This window comes from Lissotriton helveticus, chromosome 3_2, assembly GCF_964261635.1.
Source record: "Lissotriton helveticus chromosome 3_2, aLisHel1.1, whole genome shotgun sequence".
Lineage (NCBI taxonomy): Eukaryota > Metazoa > Chordata > Amphibia > Caudata > Salamandridae > Lissotriton > Lissotriton helveticus.
In genome coordinates, this window is record NC_136062.1 from 24,727,491 (window position 1) to 24,750,314 (window position 22,824).

The following is a 22,824-nucleotide window of genomic DNA, read 5'->3' on the forward strand; positions in this document are numbered from 1 at the left end:
CTGAACTAAAATGTGCAATAGTAGATTTCTTTCTCTCCAAATGAAGGAACAGTTTGGGGCTCTTTACGATGTTAGCGCCTTGGAAGTGGGACCGCCCGACTAGTAGTCGGCGGTTCCACGCTCTGTATTCTAATGTGACCGCCAGCATAGCAGTCGGAAATATGCCTTCAATTGCAGCTTGTGCTACAGCCTGAAAAAGAGCCGCAGCACAAGCTGCAATTGTAAAAGGCATATTTGTAAACACCCATGCATCATGTGGCAGGCACCATGTGGTGCCAGGCACACTGCGCCTGAATGCTTGGTGGGGGCACCACAGGTGACCCCCAGGCCCTATATCGGAGACCCAGGGGGACGGGAGCCATGCGAAGGGCCCCCAGAGTCCCTCTCCGAAATGGCAGTTAGACCGCCATGAAAGGCAGAGAGCTACAGGCATAGTAATCCCTACGGCAGAAGGATCTTCAGGGGCACAAGTTAGCAGTCTAGTTTTTGGACACTAACTCACGTCATTCCGGCCCGATAAACTGCCCGATGACGCGACTGCGTAGCGGGCGCGCCAAAGGCGCGCCTATGGCCACCCCGTCTGCGCCCTTCCTTGCCCAGGGCCGACGACGCCTGAAATGGCAGAAACCGGTCCCCGGAAGCTTGTCTCCTTTCTGGTGAAGAATTGGCTTGGTAGTTTGGTCTGCCCTGTTCCCATGATGCACTGGGCCAGGGACAGACTAATTTGCATATAGCCAGGTTCTGAGCTGGGATGGGGCAGTGAGCTAAATAACGGTGATGGATCAAGCCCTGATCTTTGGACTGGGTAAGAGTGGTCTGCTTAATTCAGACACTCTGTTCATCACCACCCCCTTTTCTGAATCATCTTTCTTGCCCAGGGGCAGGAATCTCTGCCAGTTTTGAGAGCGAAAGAATTTCCTTTAATGCTGCAGAACTTCACGACCTGAGAAAAGAGGCAGCTAGTAAGTGTACCCATGTCATACTGCCAGATAAAGGCTCACATTGTACTAATTGTGAATTCCGCTTTCAAAACTCCACCCAGACTTTGTTAGATATTCCCGATGGAAGAAGGAGCAAGTTGTTGCTACGTAATTGCCGCTCGCTCCCTAAATATTCTATTGAAATCTATGTACTCCTCGAAGAGATGAATCTCGATGTTTTATTTCTAACGGAGACTTGGTTGAGTAACGACACTGATTTTGATATTGTTCAATCTCTTCCCCCAAATTACGTAATTCAAAGGCTTGACCGCAAAACAGGGCGTGGTGAAGGTCTGGCCATAATTCACAAGGACAACTTTGTTTGCAGAACAAATGCAAACTATGTCCCTGACTGCAAATTTTGTCCTTTGTGATTGAGTTAGCCCGCAAGGTCACCTTTTCAGGTATTTAGGTCGATCGCCCTCCAAGCCCCCTTGGGCTCTTTAAGAATGACTTACCCGAGGTGGCAGCAAATTTAGCCAGTGCCTCCCCTATTTTAACAAGTCTGGGTGATTTTAACCTGCATTTTGATGATGATTTATCAATCTCTACAGCAGAATTGGTCGAGGAACTGGCAATATTTCAATTCATATTAAGAGTGAACAGTCCTACTCATATCAAAGGCCATCTGTTGGACCCTATTTTTTCCAACATAAATCATCTTTTAGTAGAAGATGCTGTCCCTATTCCATGGTCAGACTACTTCTTTCTTCCTTTTAACTGGACTTAACCAGATGCTAATGTACGAACTGTTAGAGTCACAAAAATTGCTCGGAAATGGTCAAAACTCTCTCTAGATACTTTTATCAGCAATCTGAAGGACACTTTTCCTTCATCTCACCCTTTTTCCTATTGTTGCCAATGATAATTTTAATAACTGGATTGAACTTGCACTTAATTCTGACCTCCCTAAAAAGGAAATCTCGGAAAAGGTGGGAGAAAAAAAAACCCTTGGTATTCTCATAAACTACGCCAGCTGAGACATGTAAAAGATCCAAAAGAAATTGGAGGAAGGATTTTTCTGCCGCTAGCAGAATCAAGTATCGAGATGCTATTAAAATTTATAAAAACAAAATTAAAAACACTCAAGCCCTCTACTATCAAGGAAAGATTTTATCTGCAAACTCCTCACGTGAGATATTTAGAATCGCTAACACTCTTCTTACACCTCGTACCTCCCTTATGGGCACCGGCAATGTCCAATTACGTTGCGATCAAATTGCCAATTTCTTTTAAGAAAAGATACAAATCATTTATAATTCTTTCCCTCCCATTACTGTTCCACAAATGTGTGATCGAGTTAATCCGGTGATCCCCACTTTGTTGGAGGAATTTCATCCGCTGGATCGCGAGACCTTGCAAAGATTGCTCAAAGAACTCAAATCGGGTTCCCCATTAGATGCTGCCCCCCGCTATTCTCCATAACATTTCGGAGGTAGTGTCACCAGTTATGCTTGATTGTATAAATACATCACTTAAAACTGGGATTGTACTACCGCAATGGAAATATGCTAGGGTGAAAGCGCTTCTAGAAAGCTGAACCTTGATCCTGACAATTGGGGAAACTATTTTCCAATTTCCTTACTGCCAGGAGTCAGTAAACTTACTTAAAAATATATCAATTCGATTCTATCAGCCTTTTTGGAAGACAATCGTCTGCATCCCACGCAGACTGGTTTCAGACCTCAACAAGGCACAGAAACAGCTATTTTAGCTGCAGTAGAGGAAATTAGGAATACCCTTGACAATTGAGGCTGTGCTGCTCTTATCCTGTTGGACCTCAGCGCGGCCTTTGATACTGTCAATCACCAACTAATGATACACAGATTGAGGGATGCCGGAGTGACTGGGCTGGCATTAAAGTGGCTACAATCTTTCCTTTCAAACAGGGTTTATACAGTCTTTGAAGGAGAATGTTCTTCAAAACCCATTCCTTTAACTTGTGGGGTTCCACAGGGATCTTCCCTGAGCCCCACGATGTTCAACGTTTACATGAGCTCGTTGGCTGAAACAGTACTCCCATTTGGGGTACAGATTGTTTCTTATGCCGACGATGCTCAATGGTCTCCTTGAAGCAATCCAACCATCTAGACCCTGATCTGGCCACGTGCCTCCAGAAAGTTTTTAATTGGATGAGCAGCTCCTTTTTGAAACTTAACGGGTCCAAGACGGAACTATTGCTCTTTGGTAAGTCTGCTCCTCCCCCAAATATTGATCACGTGTGGCCCAATTGTCTAGGTTGCCCCCCTGCCCCAAAAAAATTACTGAAAAGTCTAGGAGTTTGTATTGATTGAAATCTATACTTTAAAGAGCAATCCCGTATAGTGGCGGCGAGTAGTTATGAACTGTTAAGGTTTAGATAGATATTTTCCATGCTCCCGTTTGCTGCGAGACAAATATTGGTGCATGCCCTCGCACTTTCGCGGCTCGATTACGCCAATGCTCTATACTTGGGAGCCTCTGAGGCTACCATTAAAAGACTACAAATAGTACAGAACTGTGCAGCCCGTATGTTGTTGACATCCCCAAACGCTCACTGGCGAGGCCTGCCTTCGCCACCCTGCATTGGCTTCCTGTCCAGGAAAGAGTGAAATTTAAAGCCCTGTGCATCACCCATAAGTCATTGTCAGGAAAGGGCCCACCGCTGATTCGCACCCGGACTCAACCCTATGTACCCAACAGAGCCCTTAGATCGGGGAAAAAAGGTTTTATTTGTGTACCTAAGATTAAACGTGCACGTAGTGGAGGCCGACTGTTCACATATAATGTATCCAGACTATGGAACAATATCCCCCTCCACATACGCGCAGAACCTGACTATCTCAAATTCAGAAAATTGTTGAAAACTTTTCTTTTTCCTTAATCTCCTCGTAGCTTACTTGCCGTCTTAACTCTGGGATGCATCCGGGTAACCACGCACTTTACAAATTCTCCTTCATTTCATTTCATTACCATCCGACTGCTCCTTGAGCCAGTCTGAAAAGCAGCAGATGCTCCCTCTGCCCCATGCCTCGGACTGCTGGATCAGAATCCGGCAGTCAGACCACTCCTGTACATGTCAGTGGGCCTGCCACCGATGGCCTATTGGTGGCAGGTCCACTGACATTGGAATAAGGCGCTCAGTGTTACTGTGGTATGGGATGCCTTAAGGGCATCCCTGAGAACACAATTAAAAGCTGGCTATATTGCTGAAGGGCATAAGTATGTATTAATTTAAAATAAATGGAAATTTACATTGCTAATGCATATGAAAAATATCTAGTACATAATTCTCTATCAAATAGAGCGGCATTAGAAAGGTCAACACAACTTCTCTGAGAATAATATTATATGAAAACCTATTTAAATAATGAAACATACCTTCATATAGTGAATACTAAGGACATTGTGCATGGCATGCTTGAGAGAAACACTAACTAAGAACCCTCAATGCAATGTATTGCCCAATTAGGAAATTTAGAATTCCTAATAGACATGAAATAAGTAAGATTTTTCTAGATTAATATAAAGATTTCTCTAATAGGCGACAGGATATTAATTTGAAAAGCTTACTTAAGACACAACTTATTATCACAATACCATATGGATCCACCTCCTATTTGACAGAACCTTTTAATCTTGATGAAATTGATTCTGTAACTTTATCTTTAGCCTATGCAAAGGTTAGTGGATACGAAGGATTCCCAAGGGAATTTTTAATATCATTCAGGGAAGTTTTAAATATTAATTTGTTAAGAAGTGCGAACATATTTTGGCAGGTGGAGAAACTCACCCTCTTTTGACATTGGATTAGTGGTTAGTCCTTTTTTATTTTTAAAGACAAGAATTGATTGTCTGATTAATTGACTAAATTCGGATTATAAAATTAAAGCTAAACTAATAGCTGATAGAATTAATAGATAGAATTAATAGAGAAGCAGATAAATAGATTCATAAGAACCATAATAATGTAATTGTTGTCCACCATTTATATAGAATGAATAGAGAAGCAGATAAATAGAATCCAAGAGTTCTAAATAATCTTTTTAGAGGTGCTAAGGCCAGATTAATTTTGAATGTTTCTAAAATGTGTTCCTTCAAGGTAAATCATGGAATAAGACAGGAGTGCTCCCTGTATCCTGTCTAATTTGATTTTTTATTGAACTTCTTGACATTGCAATTCAAAATGATAGAAGTATAACTACTCTGATACAAAGAATGGGAAACATTTAATTATATTGCATGATATATTATTATTCTTGAAACAGATACAAGAATGCATGAAAGAGATTTACATTTTTGCTCCATTCCAAGACCTGGGAGGATATAAAATGAATAGTTTTAAAACTGATATTCTATTGCATAATTGCACTTCTGATATATTAACTGTAGAGATGAAAGACGTATATGATGATAATGTGAAACATTGCTTGGGGATTTTAGTTACAATTAATTTGGGTGGCCTTTATGATTTTAATTACAGACCCTCACTCTCAAATGTAAAATCCTTACTATTTAGGTTGAATTCACTCCTATTGACAATTATTGGCTGAGTGACTTTAACTAGAATGTCTGTTGCACAACTGTTTAGTTTTTTCTGCTGCTCCATGCATTTTAACTTAATTTCGTTCAAAGTAATTGAGAGCATGCTTTCATCATTTATTATAGAAATGAAAGTCTAGGGGGGCCATTATGATGTTGGGCGGATGGCCACCGCCTGACCGGTGGTGGCGATCCACCCAACATCTTTCCCCACCCGCCCTTCAATTACCCCGCCATATTTCAATGGCGGGGGTGCAGCGGCGGACGGAAAGACCGTAAGCCGCTTTACGGCAGACAGGCAATCGTTACGATTGCCTGCTGTGCGCTCCTAGCCAATAAAATGGTGGCGCTGCCTAGCAGGCATCGCATGCCACATTATGATGTGGGCGGATTAGGGCCTTAGGTGGCGATGTGCCATGGAAAGGCATGCGGTCTTTTGCATTGGAGGCCCGGTGCGGGCTCCTGGGGTGTTGGGGGTGCACTTGGGGGGTACCCATGGTACCCCCCTACATTGGCAAGCACAAGGTGGCAGGCACTGCACGGTATCTGTCACGTTGTGCATGTCAATGGACAACATGTTACTTTTACATTGCGGTGAGTGCTGCTTGCAGCACTGCCCGCCGCAATGCATAAGATGCAGGATGCGATCGCCAGGGTGGTGGTCGCATCCTGATTCCCCTCACGGGACTGCCGCACCTCTGCCGGTTGGTTCAGTTTTCCGTGATGGTAGTGGGCGGACAAAGTCCACCTGCCATTGTAATGGGGCCCTAGATTGTCACTTGGTACTTTATAAATACATCTACATCATAAGAAAGTATACCTCTTCCAAATATAAAAATTTGTCATTATGCAACTTGTTCACATGTATACTCTAGATATCAAAATCTGCACTTCGACAATGTTTTGATTGGCTGTTCGCACTGCTCTTCCTGCCGCTCGGGTAAAAATTCCACCTGAGTGGCAGCTTGCGCTCGCCAACTTACCGTTATCGAGCGCGAGCAGGGAAAAAACTCCACTGCACCACGCAGAGCGGAGTTTTCTGCACTCGACGAGCTCCGCCGAGCGCAGAGTGCAGAAAACTCTGCAAACTTCACTAACAGAGTGGTATTCACCTCCCAGGCCCAGTCATGATAACTTTTACAGTCAAGCTATTTAACATTGTGACAGATAAGTACAAGTAAGTGTACACTTTGCCCAATTTCAATATTAGCGTTCCAATGATAGATTACTTTCATCCAAACTTCGGTTTAGTCTCCTGCTCTTGTGACGAAGCACACATTTTCACACCACTTGCTATTTAGCATATGCATACACTGCTACTGAGAATGAAAGTTGTTTTTATATGGATCTACTATCCTTATTAACTTTATGGAATTGATTCTAGTTATTCAACCTTTCATTACTTACCATCAATTTCATATGCAAACATTTCTCCGAAGGTCATCCAGTATGGCTCAAAAAGGATGTCTCTAGCAAGGGACCATGCTGGTTCTTCATGGGGATAGAGGACTGCCTTCCTGGGTACTCCATATGCCAAAAGTATAATCGCCATTATCACAACAATGGGAAACATGTTTTTCACCTATGAGTAAAATGATGATGCTAATGAATCCAAGCAATTTTCATAGTTCTTGCAATTATTATCAATACATCACCTACTGATTTAAAGAATAACATTACATGGTTTGGTAGTTTTACAAAACTAACCAAAAGTGGCTAATTTTGCATTAATTCATAGACCTAACCTAAACAAACTTGCCTAACAATCAGGTGACAATACATTACTAGACATGAATTAGATCCAGTCAACCAGTTCCCATGGTCTGCTATCTTTCTCTCCAGCAGAACATTAGCCTTGTTTATTCACTAAATATAGCAAATCATCCAATAATAAAATAAACAAGCAAGTGTTATGTTAATTCAGATTTTTTTACCTTCATCAACATTCCATTCTAGGGGAAATAGCATTTACAACCCAGTCATTACTATGCATTATCTTTACTACACATCCCTTACAACACATATGCCTTTACTACCCATGCCTTATTTCACAGGTAAGTATATATAAATATTATATTGTATTTGTATTGCATTTATTTATTTAGGTATAAAATCAATAAAACAATACCAAAGGGGATGATGGACGGAGTGTTCAACAATGCAAGCACTCACCCCCAGTCAACTGATCTGGGTTTAATCCATCAAAATATATACGCATATATATATATACTGGCTAAACTGCACTAAAAAGATTATGCACTGAACTATTACCTGTCTGGAGCACATTGTTTTGAGGTCTGTACCTGAATTCTTGGAGACGGAGGTTCCGAAGTTTCAGGATTTTCACTATATAAATATATTTGGGACATGAAGTTCATTACAGCAGGACTGCACAGGTGAGCCTCGCTAACATCAGGGGGCGGAACAGGGTGTATTAAAGCAAGGCAGGACTGCATGTGCTACAACAGCTGAGGAAACACTATCGAGAGGGGCGCTGACAAAGGCAAGACACGCCGAAATGCATTCGCCTGACAACATCCTGCAATAAAGTGTTTCCTCAAATTCCCCTTTGGGTCACTGCTCTTTTCTTGTGGAGGAGGCTACGTTCATATTTCATGCGCCTGCCAGAGCGCATTCCAGTGTACCCTCGTCGCACAAGTGGTCTGGACTTTCCTGGCTTGCTCTGTGGAGCTCATAACTTTGGCATTGTGGTAGCAATGGCGTCCAGAACCCACCACTACGCTAGGAGGAGACTGCGGTTAGGAGGTATTCATACCTCCTATTTGGGCGACATGGATTCCAGTGCCGGCCCCCGTGATGGACAACTGGCAGAAGGGTGGCGGCGGTTACAAAGGGAACTTGAGGATAGCGCTGGTTGCTGGGTTGTTTCACCTCTGTGGTTTCCTGCAGCGCTGTGCCTGTCTTATCTTTCCGTTCCTAAAGTGTCTCCCCCCGGGCATCGCCCAATCCGAATGCACCACACAGCGGCATTATGGGTCTTGAAGTTCATTACAGCAGGACTGCACAGGTGAGCCTCGCTAACATCAGGGGGCGGAACAGGGCATATTAAAGCAAACACTATCGAGAGGGGCGCTGACAAAGGCAAGACACGCCGAAATGCCTTCGCCTGACAACATCCTGCAATAAAGTGTTTCCTCAAATTCCCCTTTGGGTCACAGCTCTTTTCTTGTGGAGGAGGCTACGTTCATATTTCATGCGCCTGCACTGACGAAGGCAAGACACGCCGAAATGCATTCGCCTGACAACATCCTGCAATAAAGTGTTTCCTCAAAGTCCCCCTTGGGTCACTGCTCTTTTCTTGTGGAGAAGCCTACGTTCATATATTTAGACATATATATATATATATATATATATATATATATATATTACCTACTGGCGGTCGCCAGTAGGTATATATAGTTAGGATTTTTTCTCTATGGGTTTTTTGAAAATTCTATGTCTAATAACTTTGGCGTTTGTGGACGGAATCGGCTGAAATTTTCAGGAAAATGGCACATTTTGTTTCTGAGCAACCCTTGAAAATTTGGGGGGGGTTCGTCCAGTGGGGGCCGAGAAAAAAGGGGGGTCCCAAAACGTGTTTTTAACATTGAGTTTTCCATAGGGCGGTTGGCCTCACTTTTAGCCCGAACGGCTGAATGGATTTGCACGAAACTTGGCAAAATTGTAGGGACTGGTAGCCCGATGTGCCTTTTGTAGGTCTCAATATATGTGCTCCAGTGGATTTTGAGAAATTAACGTTTAAAAAAAGATATATATCTGTAACAGCGGACCGGTTAGCGCTCTGGTTCGCGGACTTTTCGCGCAACGGAGCTTTGTGAAGCGAAGCTGATTGGTTCTCCGGCGTCTGTCAACATTCCAAACAGTCAGTAGCGGCCGCCATCTTGTCTCTCGGTAGGATCGAGAGACAAGAGGAGGTCAAAACAAAGGGGGAAATAACTATAAGGGGGCATAGTAGATCCTCGCTGACCCCCTAGGTTTGATGTGGAGGTTTTAAAAGGGCCCCGCGGGGCAAAAAAACAACAAAATAATAATAATCGAACGGCTGAATGGATTTGCACGAAACTTGGCAAAATATTAGGGACTGGTAGCCCGATGTGCCTTTGCTAGGTCTCAATATATGTGCTCCAGTGGATTTTGAGAAATTAACGTTGAAAAAAAGATATATATCTGTAACAGCGCTCCGCTTCGCGTACTTTTCGCGTTACGGAGCTTTGCGAAGCTGATTGGTTCTCCGGCGTCTGTCAACATTCCAAACAGTCCGTAGCGGCCGCCATCTTGTCCCTCGGTAGGATTGAGAGACAAGAGGAGGCCAAAGCGAAGGGGGAAATGACCATAAGGGGGCATAGTAGATCCTTCCTGACCTCTTAGGTTTGATGTACCATTTTGCCAAGTTTGGTGTAATTCCGTTCAGCCATTCAGGCTGTAGACGTATGTAAATGTCCTATGGAAAATTGCATGGGGAAAACACATTTGAAAGTGTTGAAATTTAGAACCAATTAAAATGTTACTTTGGTTTTGTATTTGTGTGTGATGAAAGTTAATTGGTTATGTATATATGACAAATGAGAGGAAACCACAGCCATTTTGTGATACTACTGTCTGAGGTACATTTGTGAGGAATTTTTGGTGGTGAATTTCTGGTGTTTGATTTACACAGTACTAACACTTCTGCTACTTTTAAAAAGGTGAGTTGTTAATTTGTAAGGGGAACTATGTTGTACACTTGAAGATAATTTGAAAAATGTTTTCTGTTATTTATTTGCAGTCCTTCTGTTATACTAAATACTTGATGAAGTTAGTTTTATATTATGTATTACTAAAAACGATAAATGAAAGTGATTATTTTTTTCTGCAATTTACAGCAAGTAATTTCAAAATAAAATGGCTCACAATGAAGAGACCGTGGCAATTTCTTTTGAATTGTCCACTACATTGATTGAAATTGAGAGCACCAATAATGAAATATTGTCACAAGGAGGACATGACTTGTATGATTCCATTAGATTGATTGAAATGGACAGCACCAAGAATGAAATATTGTCACAAGGAGATGACTTGAATGATTCCACTACATTGATTGAAATTGAGAGCACCAATAATGAAATATTGTCACAAGGAGGAGATGGCTTGTATGATTCCATTAGATTGATTGAAATGGACAGCACCAATAATGAAATATTGTCACAAGGAGGAGATGACTTGAATGATTCCACTACATTGATTGAAATTGAGAGCACCAATAATGAAATATTGTCACGAGGAGATGACTTGAATGATTCCACTACATTGATTGAAATGGACAGCACCAATAATGAAATATTGTCAGAAGGAGGAGATGACTTGAATGATTTTTTTGATCAATCTCTTGATGGCGAATTTATCGAGTGTTTGGAGACCATAGAGTTACAAGAATCATCATTGCAGACTTTTAATGAGGAGATTCCAGATGAGATGATTGAAGAGGAAATTACTGATGAGGACATGTTACTAGTTGTTTCAAATTTAGAAAATTCTGAAGAATAAATTTATATTTAGAAATCAAAAATTGTTTGAGACATTATTTATTTTTATTTTTAATTTATGAGGTTGTAGCGAAGTGATTGTAGTATAAAATGAGACTTATAGTATAGAGTGCAACATTTTTATGTTACATGGTAAGTTTACTCATATTTACTTCCCTTCTGCCACTATATTATCTCCAATGTGTATTTGACATGTCTTCTTCATCTCCGGCCTCCTTTCTCTCACTGTGTGTCTCCGATGCATCTTATCGCTGGTATTTTGTGTAATTACAGAAGAGAGTAAAATAAAATAGTTCGGAACGTGAAAAGGGGGCAAAGTAGAGTACTCCTCACCCCCTAGGCCTTTTTAGGCGGTCCCAAAAGGATCAGTTTCTGCTTTCCTGAGAGATTATGGTATGAGTTCCATATACCACAATAACTTGCATTACAACATGCAAGATATCTATCTCCTATTACCAACTTTTGGAGATATTCGCGCTAAGCGCGAATATCTCCAAAAAGTAACACCTGCCCTGAGCAGTTCTTAGCCATGTTATCCAATGGGAGGTGGATAACATGGCTAAGAGTATTAGCTCGGTAATGCATGAATATCGCTGAGTTTTTAGCGATATTCATGCATTGCGGCCGTTTATTATCGCATTTGCGATAAACCTTGATAATAGTAAGGTTTATCTTCGATAATTTCTGACGATGCTTAGTGGTAAAAAATTGGTTGGTAAGCATCGTTAGCGATAAATATCGCTTAACTTTGGTAATATGCCCCAACGTCTGTTAACGTTCGATTCGAAGGAAATGAGGAAGTGTTGAAAAACATTGTCTGCGCCATCTTGCCTTTTTTGAAATGCCACACTTTTGTCGTGCACGGCAGCCATTTTAGATGTCTTGACCAGACCCACTCTCTGCACGCTGTCGATTCGTAGCATGGCTCCTCACCCTCGTAAGCATCTCCCCCAGGCACTGGTCACCACCGCTCTCTGTCTTATGCATGGGCAATAAACCTTCCCCCATCTGCGCTGCTCTTCCCTGAGAATCACACTCTGTGCCCGCCCGACACCTCCCTTTCGCCCTATTCACTACCGCACCCTCTGACACTCCTCTTCCTCTGTGTCCGAATGTCCAGGCCGGTCCTAGGCTATCAGCTAGCCCTGCAGATGTAGTTTATGGCCCCAGCTGTAAAGAATCACCCCTCTTCAAAGGAGTTATAGTAGATCAAGGCCCACACCCGATGTGATCCGTCACAGCACACGCGTTCCTACTATCTGAAAACCATCCTGTATTGTGATTGGGGAGGGGACCGAGCCTGAAGCGGAAGATTCCAGGAATGACTCTTTGTACATCAAAGTTTTTACAATTATGTGTCACATTAAAAATATATAGCACTCCAACAAAGTAGTAGGAATATAAAACTTTAATAACATATAAATATATACAACAAAACAAAAACAGTAAAAACATTTAAACAACGAAGAGACCGTGGCAATTTCTTTTTAATTATCCAATAGATTTATTGAAATTGACAGCACCAATAATGAAATATTCTTGTCAGTAGCGGTCTGTTGTGCGAATAGTTCCAAGGCAGCAGAACGCGCTGAAATCTAGATGGCACGAAAGTGATGTCTAGTAAGTTGCCGCCCAGCAAAAAACGGCGTGGGGCGCCGCGGGGGTGAGTGAGTCCAGTAGGCACCACAGCTATTCTTACCGGCATTGCAGAATTACTGCTGGGGACAATGCCTGTGCTGTAGCAGGGTCACAGCAGAAACAAAAAGGATTCTGTTGAAGATGTTGTTGGTTTCAATTTGAAAACAGTTCTGGTGTCAACTGCTATGCTAATGTAGTGGTTAATGTTTTGTTTTCTCTAGAAAATGTAAAAGAGGGGGAGGCAGTCCAAAGTTCCGTTAAAAGGGCAAAGGAAAGGATCGGTGGTTTGAACTATCAGTCAAAAAGGGGAGGGGGTGCAATAATTTTTCCTACCGGGTCACACTGTGCTTTCACCGGAAGTGAGGTCTGCAGGATTGTAGTAATTCAAAGTGAGGCTGGCGCCAGCATGGGAGCGCCGACGTCCCGCGGATACAGTTTCGTCACTCCACGGGCGATCATGGCAGTCATTCCCCATCGGGGGTCGGAGACTCCCGCGGCTCCTCTAGAATCTTCAAGGTCGTGGAGGACTACGGTGGTGGAGTCAACCAGTGACCAGGCCATTTCTTTATGTTGGGCCCGCTCTTGCCAGGTCGACAGCCATTTTGAGAGTTCGGCAGCTACCGGCGATCGCGGGGTCACATGAGCGGACGGGCTCCACCCTGCCGGGCGAGACGTTGCAGCATGGCCACAGTGGAAGAACCGTTATCTAGGTCGTTCCGAAACTGTGCAGCACTGTAGTTGTTAGGATGCCACCGCCTGGAGCGCTGAGGGTGCAGCTGGGAAGCCTCCACCTGGGGAGGCGGGAGAGGCCTGTTCGCACCGTCTCTCCCTCCCAGTGCACCCCACGGCGTCTCGCTTGAGATTTGTTATGGCCGGACCAGGCGATGAGGACGAGGGGGGGGTCGGAGGCATGTGCAAGACATCCCCCTCCAGTGTTGTCGCAGCCATTATAAAAGAAAGAAGTGTCCCGTCCGTCTTCGGGCCGGGCTTCCGGTGGATGTCGGCCGGACGCCCCTGGCTCTGGCCCCATGAACGGGTTTCTTGGTTTATCGGCTGCAGCCGGATCCCGTCGGCCTCGGCCCCCCGACCGTTGGTGGTCGGACCGGAAGAGCATGTGGCGGGACTACCTGCAACTCTCAAGGGCCACCGCGGCCGGACTGGGAGAGAGAGGGGAGGGTCGAGGAGACATTCCCCCCCCCTGCAACTGTTCAGCGTTGTAAAGGCAATCCCCTGGCCGGGTCCCGCTGGTCTCGGCCTCTCCTCCGGCTACACCCTACGTTAGGATCTCCTGGCCGAGGCGTGGCAGCAGGACCTGCCTTATATGGGCTGCTCCCGGCTGGGCGTAGCCGGAACCCTGCCCCACCTTGGAAGTTTCCAGAGTGGGGGTGGATGTTCTACTGACTTGCATTTTCCCTAGTCTATCGATTTTTTTGGCGTGGCAGGCGGTGGGACAGCGAGGGGTGATTTGGTTTCTCTTACTGTTTTTCTGGTCTCTCACCACTGGCATATTTTAACGTTTTCTTGTTTCTAGGACATTAATAGGTTTTATCATTACGTTATGTTATCGTTTCTTTGTTCGTTGTTTAATAAAAGTTCATGTTCATCAGTGGCCTACTGATTTTCGTTTTCCTATTTTTTTCTTTCCAGGTTGTTTCATGGTAAAGTTTCTGTTAACAGGATACAGTGATCACTTCGTTATTATTGCATATGTCCTTTTCACTAGGGGTGCTCTCTGGTCGGGCCAGATGACGTATCTCTAGTAAATGGTCCGGGTGAAAAAGGTGCATCAATCAGTGGGGAGTAGATAGGCATGACAGATTACAACGGGGGAGAACGGTCCGCATTACGTACCCTTTCACTACTTGCAAAGATTTTCCTACGTTTATTTGCAAACAGGGAATACCTCCAAAAAGAACTAATTCCCAAACAGTCAATGTTCGGACAATCAATCAATCAATGAGGAATGAAATAGGTACGACGTGTTAAAGGCTTGCGTTACCTACCCTTCACTATCTGCAAAGGGAGATAGAATATTCCTATTCTTCCTCGTTTGCAGGTAGAGAAGATCGTTAAGAGAATTAACTTCGAACAATTCAATGCTCGATTGAAACAATCAACAAGGGGTACTGTGAACACAAATGAACGCCGCTTATATACATACGCATTGCTATTTTCAACAGGTTGTTCCTAATGTTTCTATTTTAGCGAGGTCAAAAGAGATCCCATTAGTGGCCTACTGATTTTGCTCGATTCCTTTTGTTTTTTTACACGATTTTTCGCTATCTGCAAAGACTAAACAGAGTATTGCGACTCTGTGCTTGTTTGTAAATAGAGAATGAACCAAAGAGAACAATCAATCAAATGGAGAGAGAAGCAGGCACGACGGATTACAAAGGGGGAAAGGGCTGCGTTAACTACCCTTCACTATCTGCAAAGAGAGAGTACTCCTAATAGAAATGAGGGGTGGGGGGCAGCAATCAAAGCAGATCAGTGTGCATAAACACGAAAAAAAAAATTCTTACCACGTACTTGACATTCGACAGCTTATGATATTTGCTATTAAAAAACCATTGAAATTCACTGAAAAAACCATAGGTTATAGACCATATATAGTTAGGAATTAGCATTTACAAAACCTTGAAAATTCACTGAAAAAACCATAGGTTATAGACCATATATAGTTAGGAATTAGCATTTAAAAAACCTTATTTTACTCACACAAAACCATTGAAATTCCATATATAGTTAGTTGCACTAACTATATATTGCGCACCCGCAATCCACTGCTGATGATGTCACATATTACATCATTCATGACATGGTCAGTGACATCACTGATGACATCACTGATGACATCTCAAATGACATCACTGATGACATCTCATTTGACATCAATGACCACATCACTGATGATATCATTCATGTGACAATACAATGCATCTCCTCACATTTTAATATAACCTCTGTTTCACCCAGTGTTAAAAACAGAGTATAATTTTTGAAACCATTGACACACCAATACTAGTTACTACATACGTACTCACTGATTCCTACGTCTACACACACATTCACTCATTCACCCATACAATCATTCATACATACAATCACTCATGTTTACAACACAATCATATGCACTCATACACCTATACAGACACTCACACTCTGCCACTCATCCATGGAGTTACTCACACACCTAGTCAGTCCTGTAAAGAATCAATCACACTTCCATTTTCTACTCTATACAGTTAAACATAGAGCACCTTACGTTTTCAACCATATACTAACACATACTTACTCTCTTATACAATCATTGATACAAGTACACATTGATCTGTACAGAGTCACACACCTCCCATCCAGCCACACACACACTCAGTATCCCATGCAAATACTTGGGCAATCAATCAATAACCCATATAGTTACTCATATAGCTACTGATCAACACATGCAGCAGTTTACAGAACAACAGACATAATGATGCACAAATTAAGACAGTTTAGTCACTAACCCATGCACTCAGTGAGACACATTTAATCACTCACTCATACATTCAGTCATGCACCTACTAAATCCTTCGTCCAGACACTTATACATCCACTCATTCTTCAATATGTAAGACATATTTTAACTTTACAGAAACATAGTCACTGGATGTTGTCATCAGTGATGTCACTGACCATGTCATGAATGATGTAATATGTGACATCATCAGCAGTGGATTGCGGGTGCGCAATATATAGTTAGTGCAACTAACTATATATGGAATTTCAATGGTTTTGTGTGAGTAAAATAAGGTTTTTTAAATGCTAATTCCTAACTATATATGGTCTATAACCTATGGTTTTTTCAGTGAATTTTCAAGGTTTTGTAAATGCTAATTCCTAACTATATATGGTCTATAACCTATGGTTTTTTCAGTGAATATATATATATATATATCAGGCTTTCTTTTTGGGAATGATTCTTGGACATATATATATATATATATATCTATCTATATACACATCCAGCTCACCGGGGAATGTCCAACAAATTGGGCAACTCACAAGAGTAAACAGCTTTACCCCACAGCATTTTATTGGTATGGAAATGCGCAAACAGAGTTCATAATCAGTAATTTACTTGAGCACCGTATTTACAGTACATTTTCAGGCATGCGTTGATTATGTCATTTCTCTACAATAACAGGATGTGGACGCGACTCTGAGCCTCGAATGTTGATTTCCAGGCACCAATTTCGACAGTATACCTGAATGACCACATGCGTATATATATTATCGGTCCTTCATGTGCGAAAAACTGCAATTTAAACTTCTCACAGCCCTGTATTACTACAGCTACAACACTCCACTAAATGTACAACAAACATTCATATTCGCAGAAATACGTCATGTCCACCATCTTTTATGTGTGCATTTATGGATGAATATAGGGTCAGTGATACCCTGTACCTTCCATGTTAGCCATATTGTAGAACTTTACAGACATAATGACACATTTGCGTGTAAGACCCGGGTGACAGCAGCACTAAAACACGGACACCCAAGGCAGTAGATTTTTCATATAACTCACGACGGAACCACGCCCATAGCTACGGAGTCGTCGTTCACAGCCTCGCGCGTCACATGGCAGGTATACACCCACACCACATCCATCCGGCACATGAGTCACTGCACACGTGACCCTACCAATAAAAAAATACGGGCGCACGTGCTCTACGCCATTTTAGAGTTGCTCCCATCGCAAGCGCTCTGATGGCCCGTCCTAGTGGTTCCGACGCCTCATGTAGGGCCGAACCACAGAGCAGGGGGGCCCACCACTATGTCCGTGGCCTCTTTGGTCACTGAGTTAGTGGTACCGCAAGGACTGACCGGGTGATGAACCTGCGATGATGATGGGAGCACGAGTATGTCGTTAGCCATAGCAATATCAAAACTTAACACCATATGTTAGACTCCTTGGTAGCAGAGCGGGACTGCATGATGTACAAGGTGCCCTGTCCACGAAAAGGTGAGCAGTCAAGCCTGAGTGCGCAGCAAAGGGAGTAGATGGGGTGCAGCAGACTGGATACAAAAAGGCGATGCAGCGATTTAGGCGTACGCAGTCGTATATACCGTATCTTATTGCATTTGTATTTTTTTTCCAATTGCAGGAAAGCTTTTACGATGGGTCAAATGTCTGTCGCTTGTGATGATCGAAAGCACGTGTATCACTGCGCACCATTTGCTTTCACAACCGGATAAAAAACATTACTACTATAGCAATTTTACAAAAATCAAAGCCTATTAAACAAGTTGGAACTGTACAAATAGTTGTTTTTAAATGCGGGAGGGTATGTGTGTGAAAGGACGTTGTAATTCTACTCAACATTAAGATAGTAACAATTACCAATCATAACCTCTTTCTTTTACTATCTTTTAGATGTCAAGCTTCAGGGTGCATTATGTCCCAGCACGTGGTGAAAGACACACCGGTGACAGAAAGGTGAGCTGCGAATATTCTTTTCAGTCACTCTTTCACTTCCTTTCTCGTTTGATAAAGAAATGACGCACAATATTAACTTCCTTTTTATCTTACAGGTTGTAATTCACAAATTGGCGTCCCCCTTCCCCCAACACCTCCACAGTTCAACGTTAGAAGATTCTGCGATGATGCATGGCCATCGTAACAACATCTGAGAAGGCTGCTTTGACACGTGGTGCACCCTCTTTGAATCACGCCAATGACACAAGAAGCTCACCTGTGTGTGGAGAGAGTGGGTAGTGTGCAGCAGTTTGACTGCGTACGAATGTACAATTACCTCCGGGCATTGGGAGTGGATAGGTTGCAATAGTCTGAGGGGCAGATTTACAAGCCCATTGCATAACTTTTAACATGGGAAAAGTGATGCATAAGTGGCACAAGGAGCTTATAAATCTGCCCCTGAGTGTACAAGAAGAAGCACTCACCTCCGAACTCTGGGGATCAATGGGATGCAACAGTCTGGGTACGCAGTAATGAGAACTCACCGCTATGCAGTGGGAGTGCATGAGGTATAGTACTTTGGAAGAAAAACATCGCACAAACACATCCTTGCAGGGGAAGTTGATGAAATATAATATCCTGAGTGTACAAAGACATAAAGCAAAAATATACTTATGCAGTTGTATGTACTGTGCTATTACTAACTCTATACTATCTTTCAGATCACTAAACTGGAGGGTCCACTATGAACCAGCACGTGCTTGAACACACAACGAAGGAAAAACGGTGAGCTACAAAGATTTTCTCCAGTATTAACTGCTCTATCTTCCACCTTTGGAGCATTTACCTTTTTCTCTCCTAGTGGAATGGTAAACAATTTCAAAATGAAGTGCTCCTTCACTTTTGGCTGAGGAGGGTCCTCTTGAAGAAACTCATCAGAGTCCTCACTGCTGCTTGGTGGTCTTGCAGCCATTCTTTCTAAAGAATTGAAGAGCAGAAGGGAATAGGTCTTGCTTTCTCCAAAGTGAAAGAGGTAGTGAAGGAAATGGGTGGGGTTTTCATTAGTTGTAAAAAAACTTAACAAGCAATGAGAAGTGTTATTTTAAGGTCACATGACTTGACGCACTTCGCTGCGCGCACCGGAGCGCTTCCGGGGGCGCTTACGCTGCACGAATGTAGGCGCTTGCGGGGGCGCTTACGCGGCACGCCTGAATGACATTTTGCTAGCTTTTCGGAAATGCGTTTAAAGTTAAAATACGGGTATTTAAAATCAAAATACTGCTTTTATAAGTATGCCACTGAATGTCTTGCATTATTTTTTACTTTAAATACATACTTTTTTTTTTCCGCACACGGGAATAGCGCTCTCGCTGCGCTCTCGGGTGAGCTTACCGGTGCGCGCACCCTGAGCGTTCCGAGACAAAATGATAAAAAAAACACATGAAAAATACATTGAAAAATTATTTTTAGAAAAAAAAAATAATAATAATTAATAGATATAAAAACAGCTGCTAAAAAAACGTAATAATTCTCTTTAAAAATCGTAGGTTACAAAATAGAGCAAGCAAGGAATTTTAAAAAACCTTTGAAATTCACTGAAAAAACCATAGGTTTCACAATCGTTATAGTTAGGAATTAGCATTTAAAAAACCTTTGAAATTCACTAAAAAAACCATAGTTTTCACAATTGTTATAGTTAGGAATTAGCATTTAAAAAACCTTTGAAATTCACTGAGTGAGTGTCTGTATAGGTGTATTAGTGCATATGATAGTGTTGTATTGATGAGTGTTTGTATGAGGGATTGTATGTGTGAATGAGTGGATGTGTGTGTAGACCTACGAATCAGTGACTGCGTATGTAGTTACTGATATTGGTGTGTCAATGGTTTCAGGAATGGTAGTTTGTATTTATCACTTGGTGTATCAAAGGTTAGATTAGAGTGTGAGCAGGTGCATCGTATTATCACATGGATGATGTCATCAGTGATGTCATTTGAGATGTCATCAGTGATGTAATTTGAGATGTCATCAGTGATGTCACTGACCATGTCATGAATGTTGTAATATCATCAGCAGTTGATTGCGGGCGCGCGAGTTACAGTGAGTCCAACTAACTATAACGTGGGAATTTCAATGGTTTTGTATGAGTAAAATGTTCAGCTAACTGGTGTGAAACCTATGGTTTTTTCAGTGAATATATATATATACATATATGTATGCAAAAAAGAAGGAGAGAACTCTGGGTAGGTCTCAGTTTAGGTGGAAAGCAGCTCCTGTTAGAGCACTCTCAACACCAGCGACACTCTAGATCTGCTCACCTCAAATGTCTGTTTTTCTATCAAAGTTTTTAAGCATAGGATTAGACAGTGCTATCCATGCCGAGATAGAAAATGACAAAGTCTTTCGCCATTTAAACAGCAAAGTCTTTAAGCATAGGACTAGTACAGTGCAGTCCTTGCCGAGCTGTCAAATAACAAAAGCCATTTATCACTCCAGGCACAATATTACAGCTTTGAATTGGTAAAATACCAACTCAAGCCAACCTGAAATGATTAAAAGCAACCCCTGACACAGTGTTTCGCTCTAATTAGAGCTCTTCAGAGAGGTATAGCTTTGTCCAGACACAAGGGAGCACCCAGTATTAAGTCAAAACAAAACCCTTTCAGGCATAGAGTGACGCATAAATTATGCAAAAAAGAAGGAGAGAACTCTGGGTAGGTCTCAGTTTAGGTGGAAAGCAGCTCCTGTTAGAGCACTCTCAACACCAGCGACACTCTAGATCTGCTCACCTCAAATGTCTGTTTTTCTATCAAAGTTTTTAAGCATAGGATTAGACAGTGCTATCCATGCCGAGATAGAAAATGACAAAGTCTTTCGCCATTTAAACAGCAAAGTCTTTAAGCATAGGACTAGTACAGTGCAGTCCTTGCCGAGCTGTCAAATAACAAAAGCCATTTATCACTCCAGGCACAATATTACAGCTTTGAATTGGTAAAATACCAACTCAAGCCAACCTGAAATGATTAAAAGCAACCCCTGACACAGTGTTTGGCGAAAGACTTTGTCATTTTCTATCTCGGCATGCTTTCCACCTAAACTGAGACCTACCCAGAGTTCTCTCCTTCTTTTTTTGCATAATTTATGCGTCACTCTATGCCTGAAAGGGTTTTGTTTTGACTTAATACTGGGTGCTCCCTTGTGTCTGGACAAAGCTATACCTCTCTGAAGAGCTCTAATTAGAGCGAAACACTGTGTCAGGGGTTGCTTTTAATCATTTCAGGTTGGCTTGAGTTGGTATTTTACCAATTCAAAGCTGTAATATTGTGCCTGGAGTGATAAATGGCTTTTGTTATTTGACAGCTCGGCAAGGACTGCACTGTACTAGTCCTATGCTTAAAGACTTTGCTGTTTAAATGGCGAAAGACTTTGTCATTTTCTATCTCGGCATGGATAGCACTGTCTAATCCTATGCTTAAAAACTTTGATAGAAAAACAGACATTTGAGGTGAGCAGATCTAGAGTGTCGCTGGTGTTGAGAGTGCTCTAACAGGAGCTGCTTTCCACCTAAACTGAGACCTACCCAGAGTTCTCTCCTTCTTTTTTGCATAATTTATGCGTCACTCTATGCCTGAAAGGGTTTTGTTTTGACGGGATACATATATGTATATATATATTCACTGAAAAAACCATAGGTTATAGACCATATATAGTTAGGAATTAGCATTTAAAAAACCTTTTTTTTACTCACACAAAACCATTGAAATTCCATATATAGTTAGTTGTACTAACTATATATCGCGCATTCGCAATCCACTGCTGATCATGTCACATATTACATCATTCATGACATGGTCAGTGACATCACTGATGACATCACTGATGACATCTCAAATGACATCACTGATGACATCACTGATGACATCTCAAATGACATCATTGATGATATCACTGATGACATCACTGATGACATCATTGATGACATCTCAAATGACATCACCGATGACATCACTGATCACATCACTGATCACATCTCAAAAGACATCACTGATGACATCACTGATGACATTAGTCATGTGATAATACGATGAATCTCTTCAGACTCTAATAAAAACTTAGATACACTCAGTGTAAACAGACACTCACAGACTGTCACTCATCCATGGAGTTACTCACACACCTAGTCTGTCATGTAAAGAATCAATCTCACATCCATTTCCTCAACTATACAGTTATACACACCTTACTTATTCAAACATATACTAACACATATTTACTCTCTTATACAATCCCTGATACAAGTTCACAATGATCCATACAGCCAGTCACACATTCACTGGCTCTTATGCATAGTTATTTATATATGTCAACTCTCACATGTACTGTGTTTTACATATGTACTTACTTTGACATGTAGCACTTAGATATCCATTCACTCACCAATACACTCATGCACACAGTCAAGCGCCCATACAGCTGTTTCCACATGCACTTTTGAACCCATACATCTAGTTAATCAACTGCTCACACATCTATGCACAGAGTTATACACCTCCCAGCCACCCACACACACACTCAGTCTCCCATACAAATACTTAGGCAATCAACCAATAACCCATATAGTTACTCATATAGCTACTGATCAACACATGCAGCAGTTTACAGAACAACAGACATAATG

General features: G+C 42.1%; 1 protein-coding gene across 2 annotated transcripts in view; it reads right to left on the reverse strand.

Annotated features, from left to right (window-relative positions):
• Positions 1-22,824, reverse strand: part of LOC144826433 (transient receptor potential cation channel subfamily M member 7-like) — a 1,864,676-nt gene that overhangs the window by 616,585 nt on the left and 1,225,267 nt on the right. For both annotated transcript variants that reach the window (XM_078684758.1, XM_078684759.1), the window contains one exon: positions 6,909-7,083. In XM_078684758.1, the coding sequence (XP_078540884.1) occupies positions 6,909-7,083 (175 nt within the window). The remainder of the gene's footprint in view (positions 1-6,908; positions 7,084-22,824) is intronic.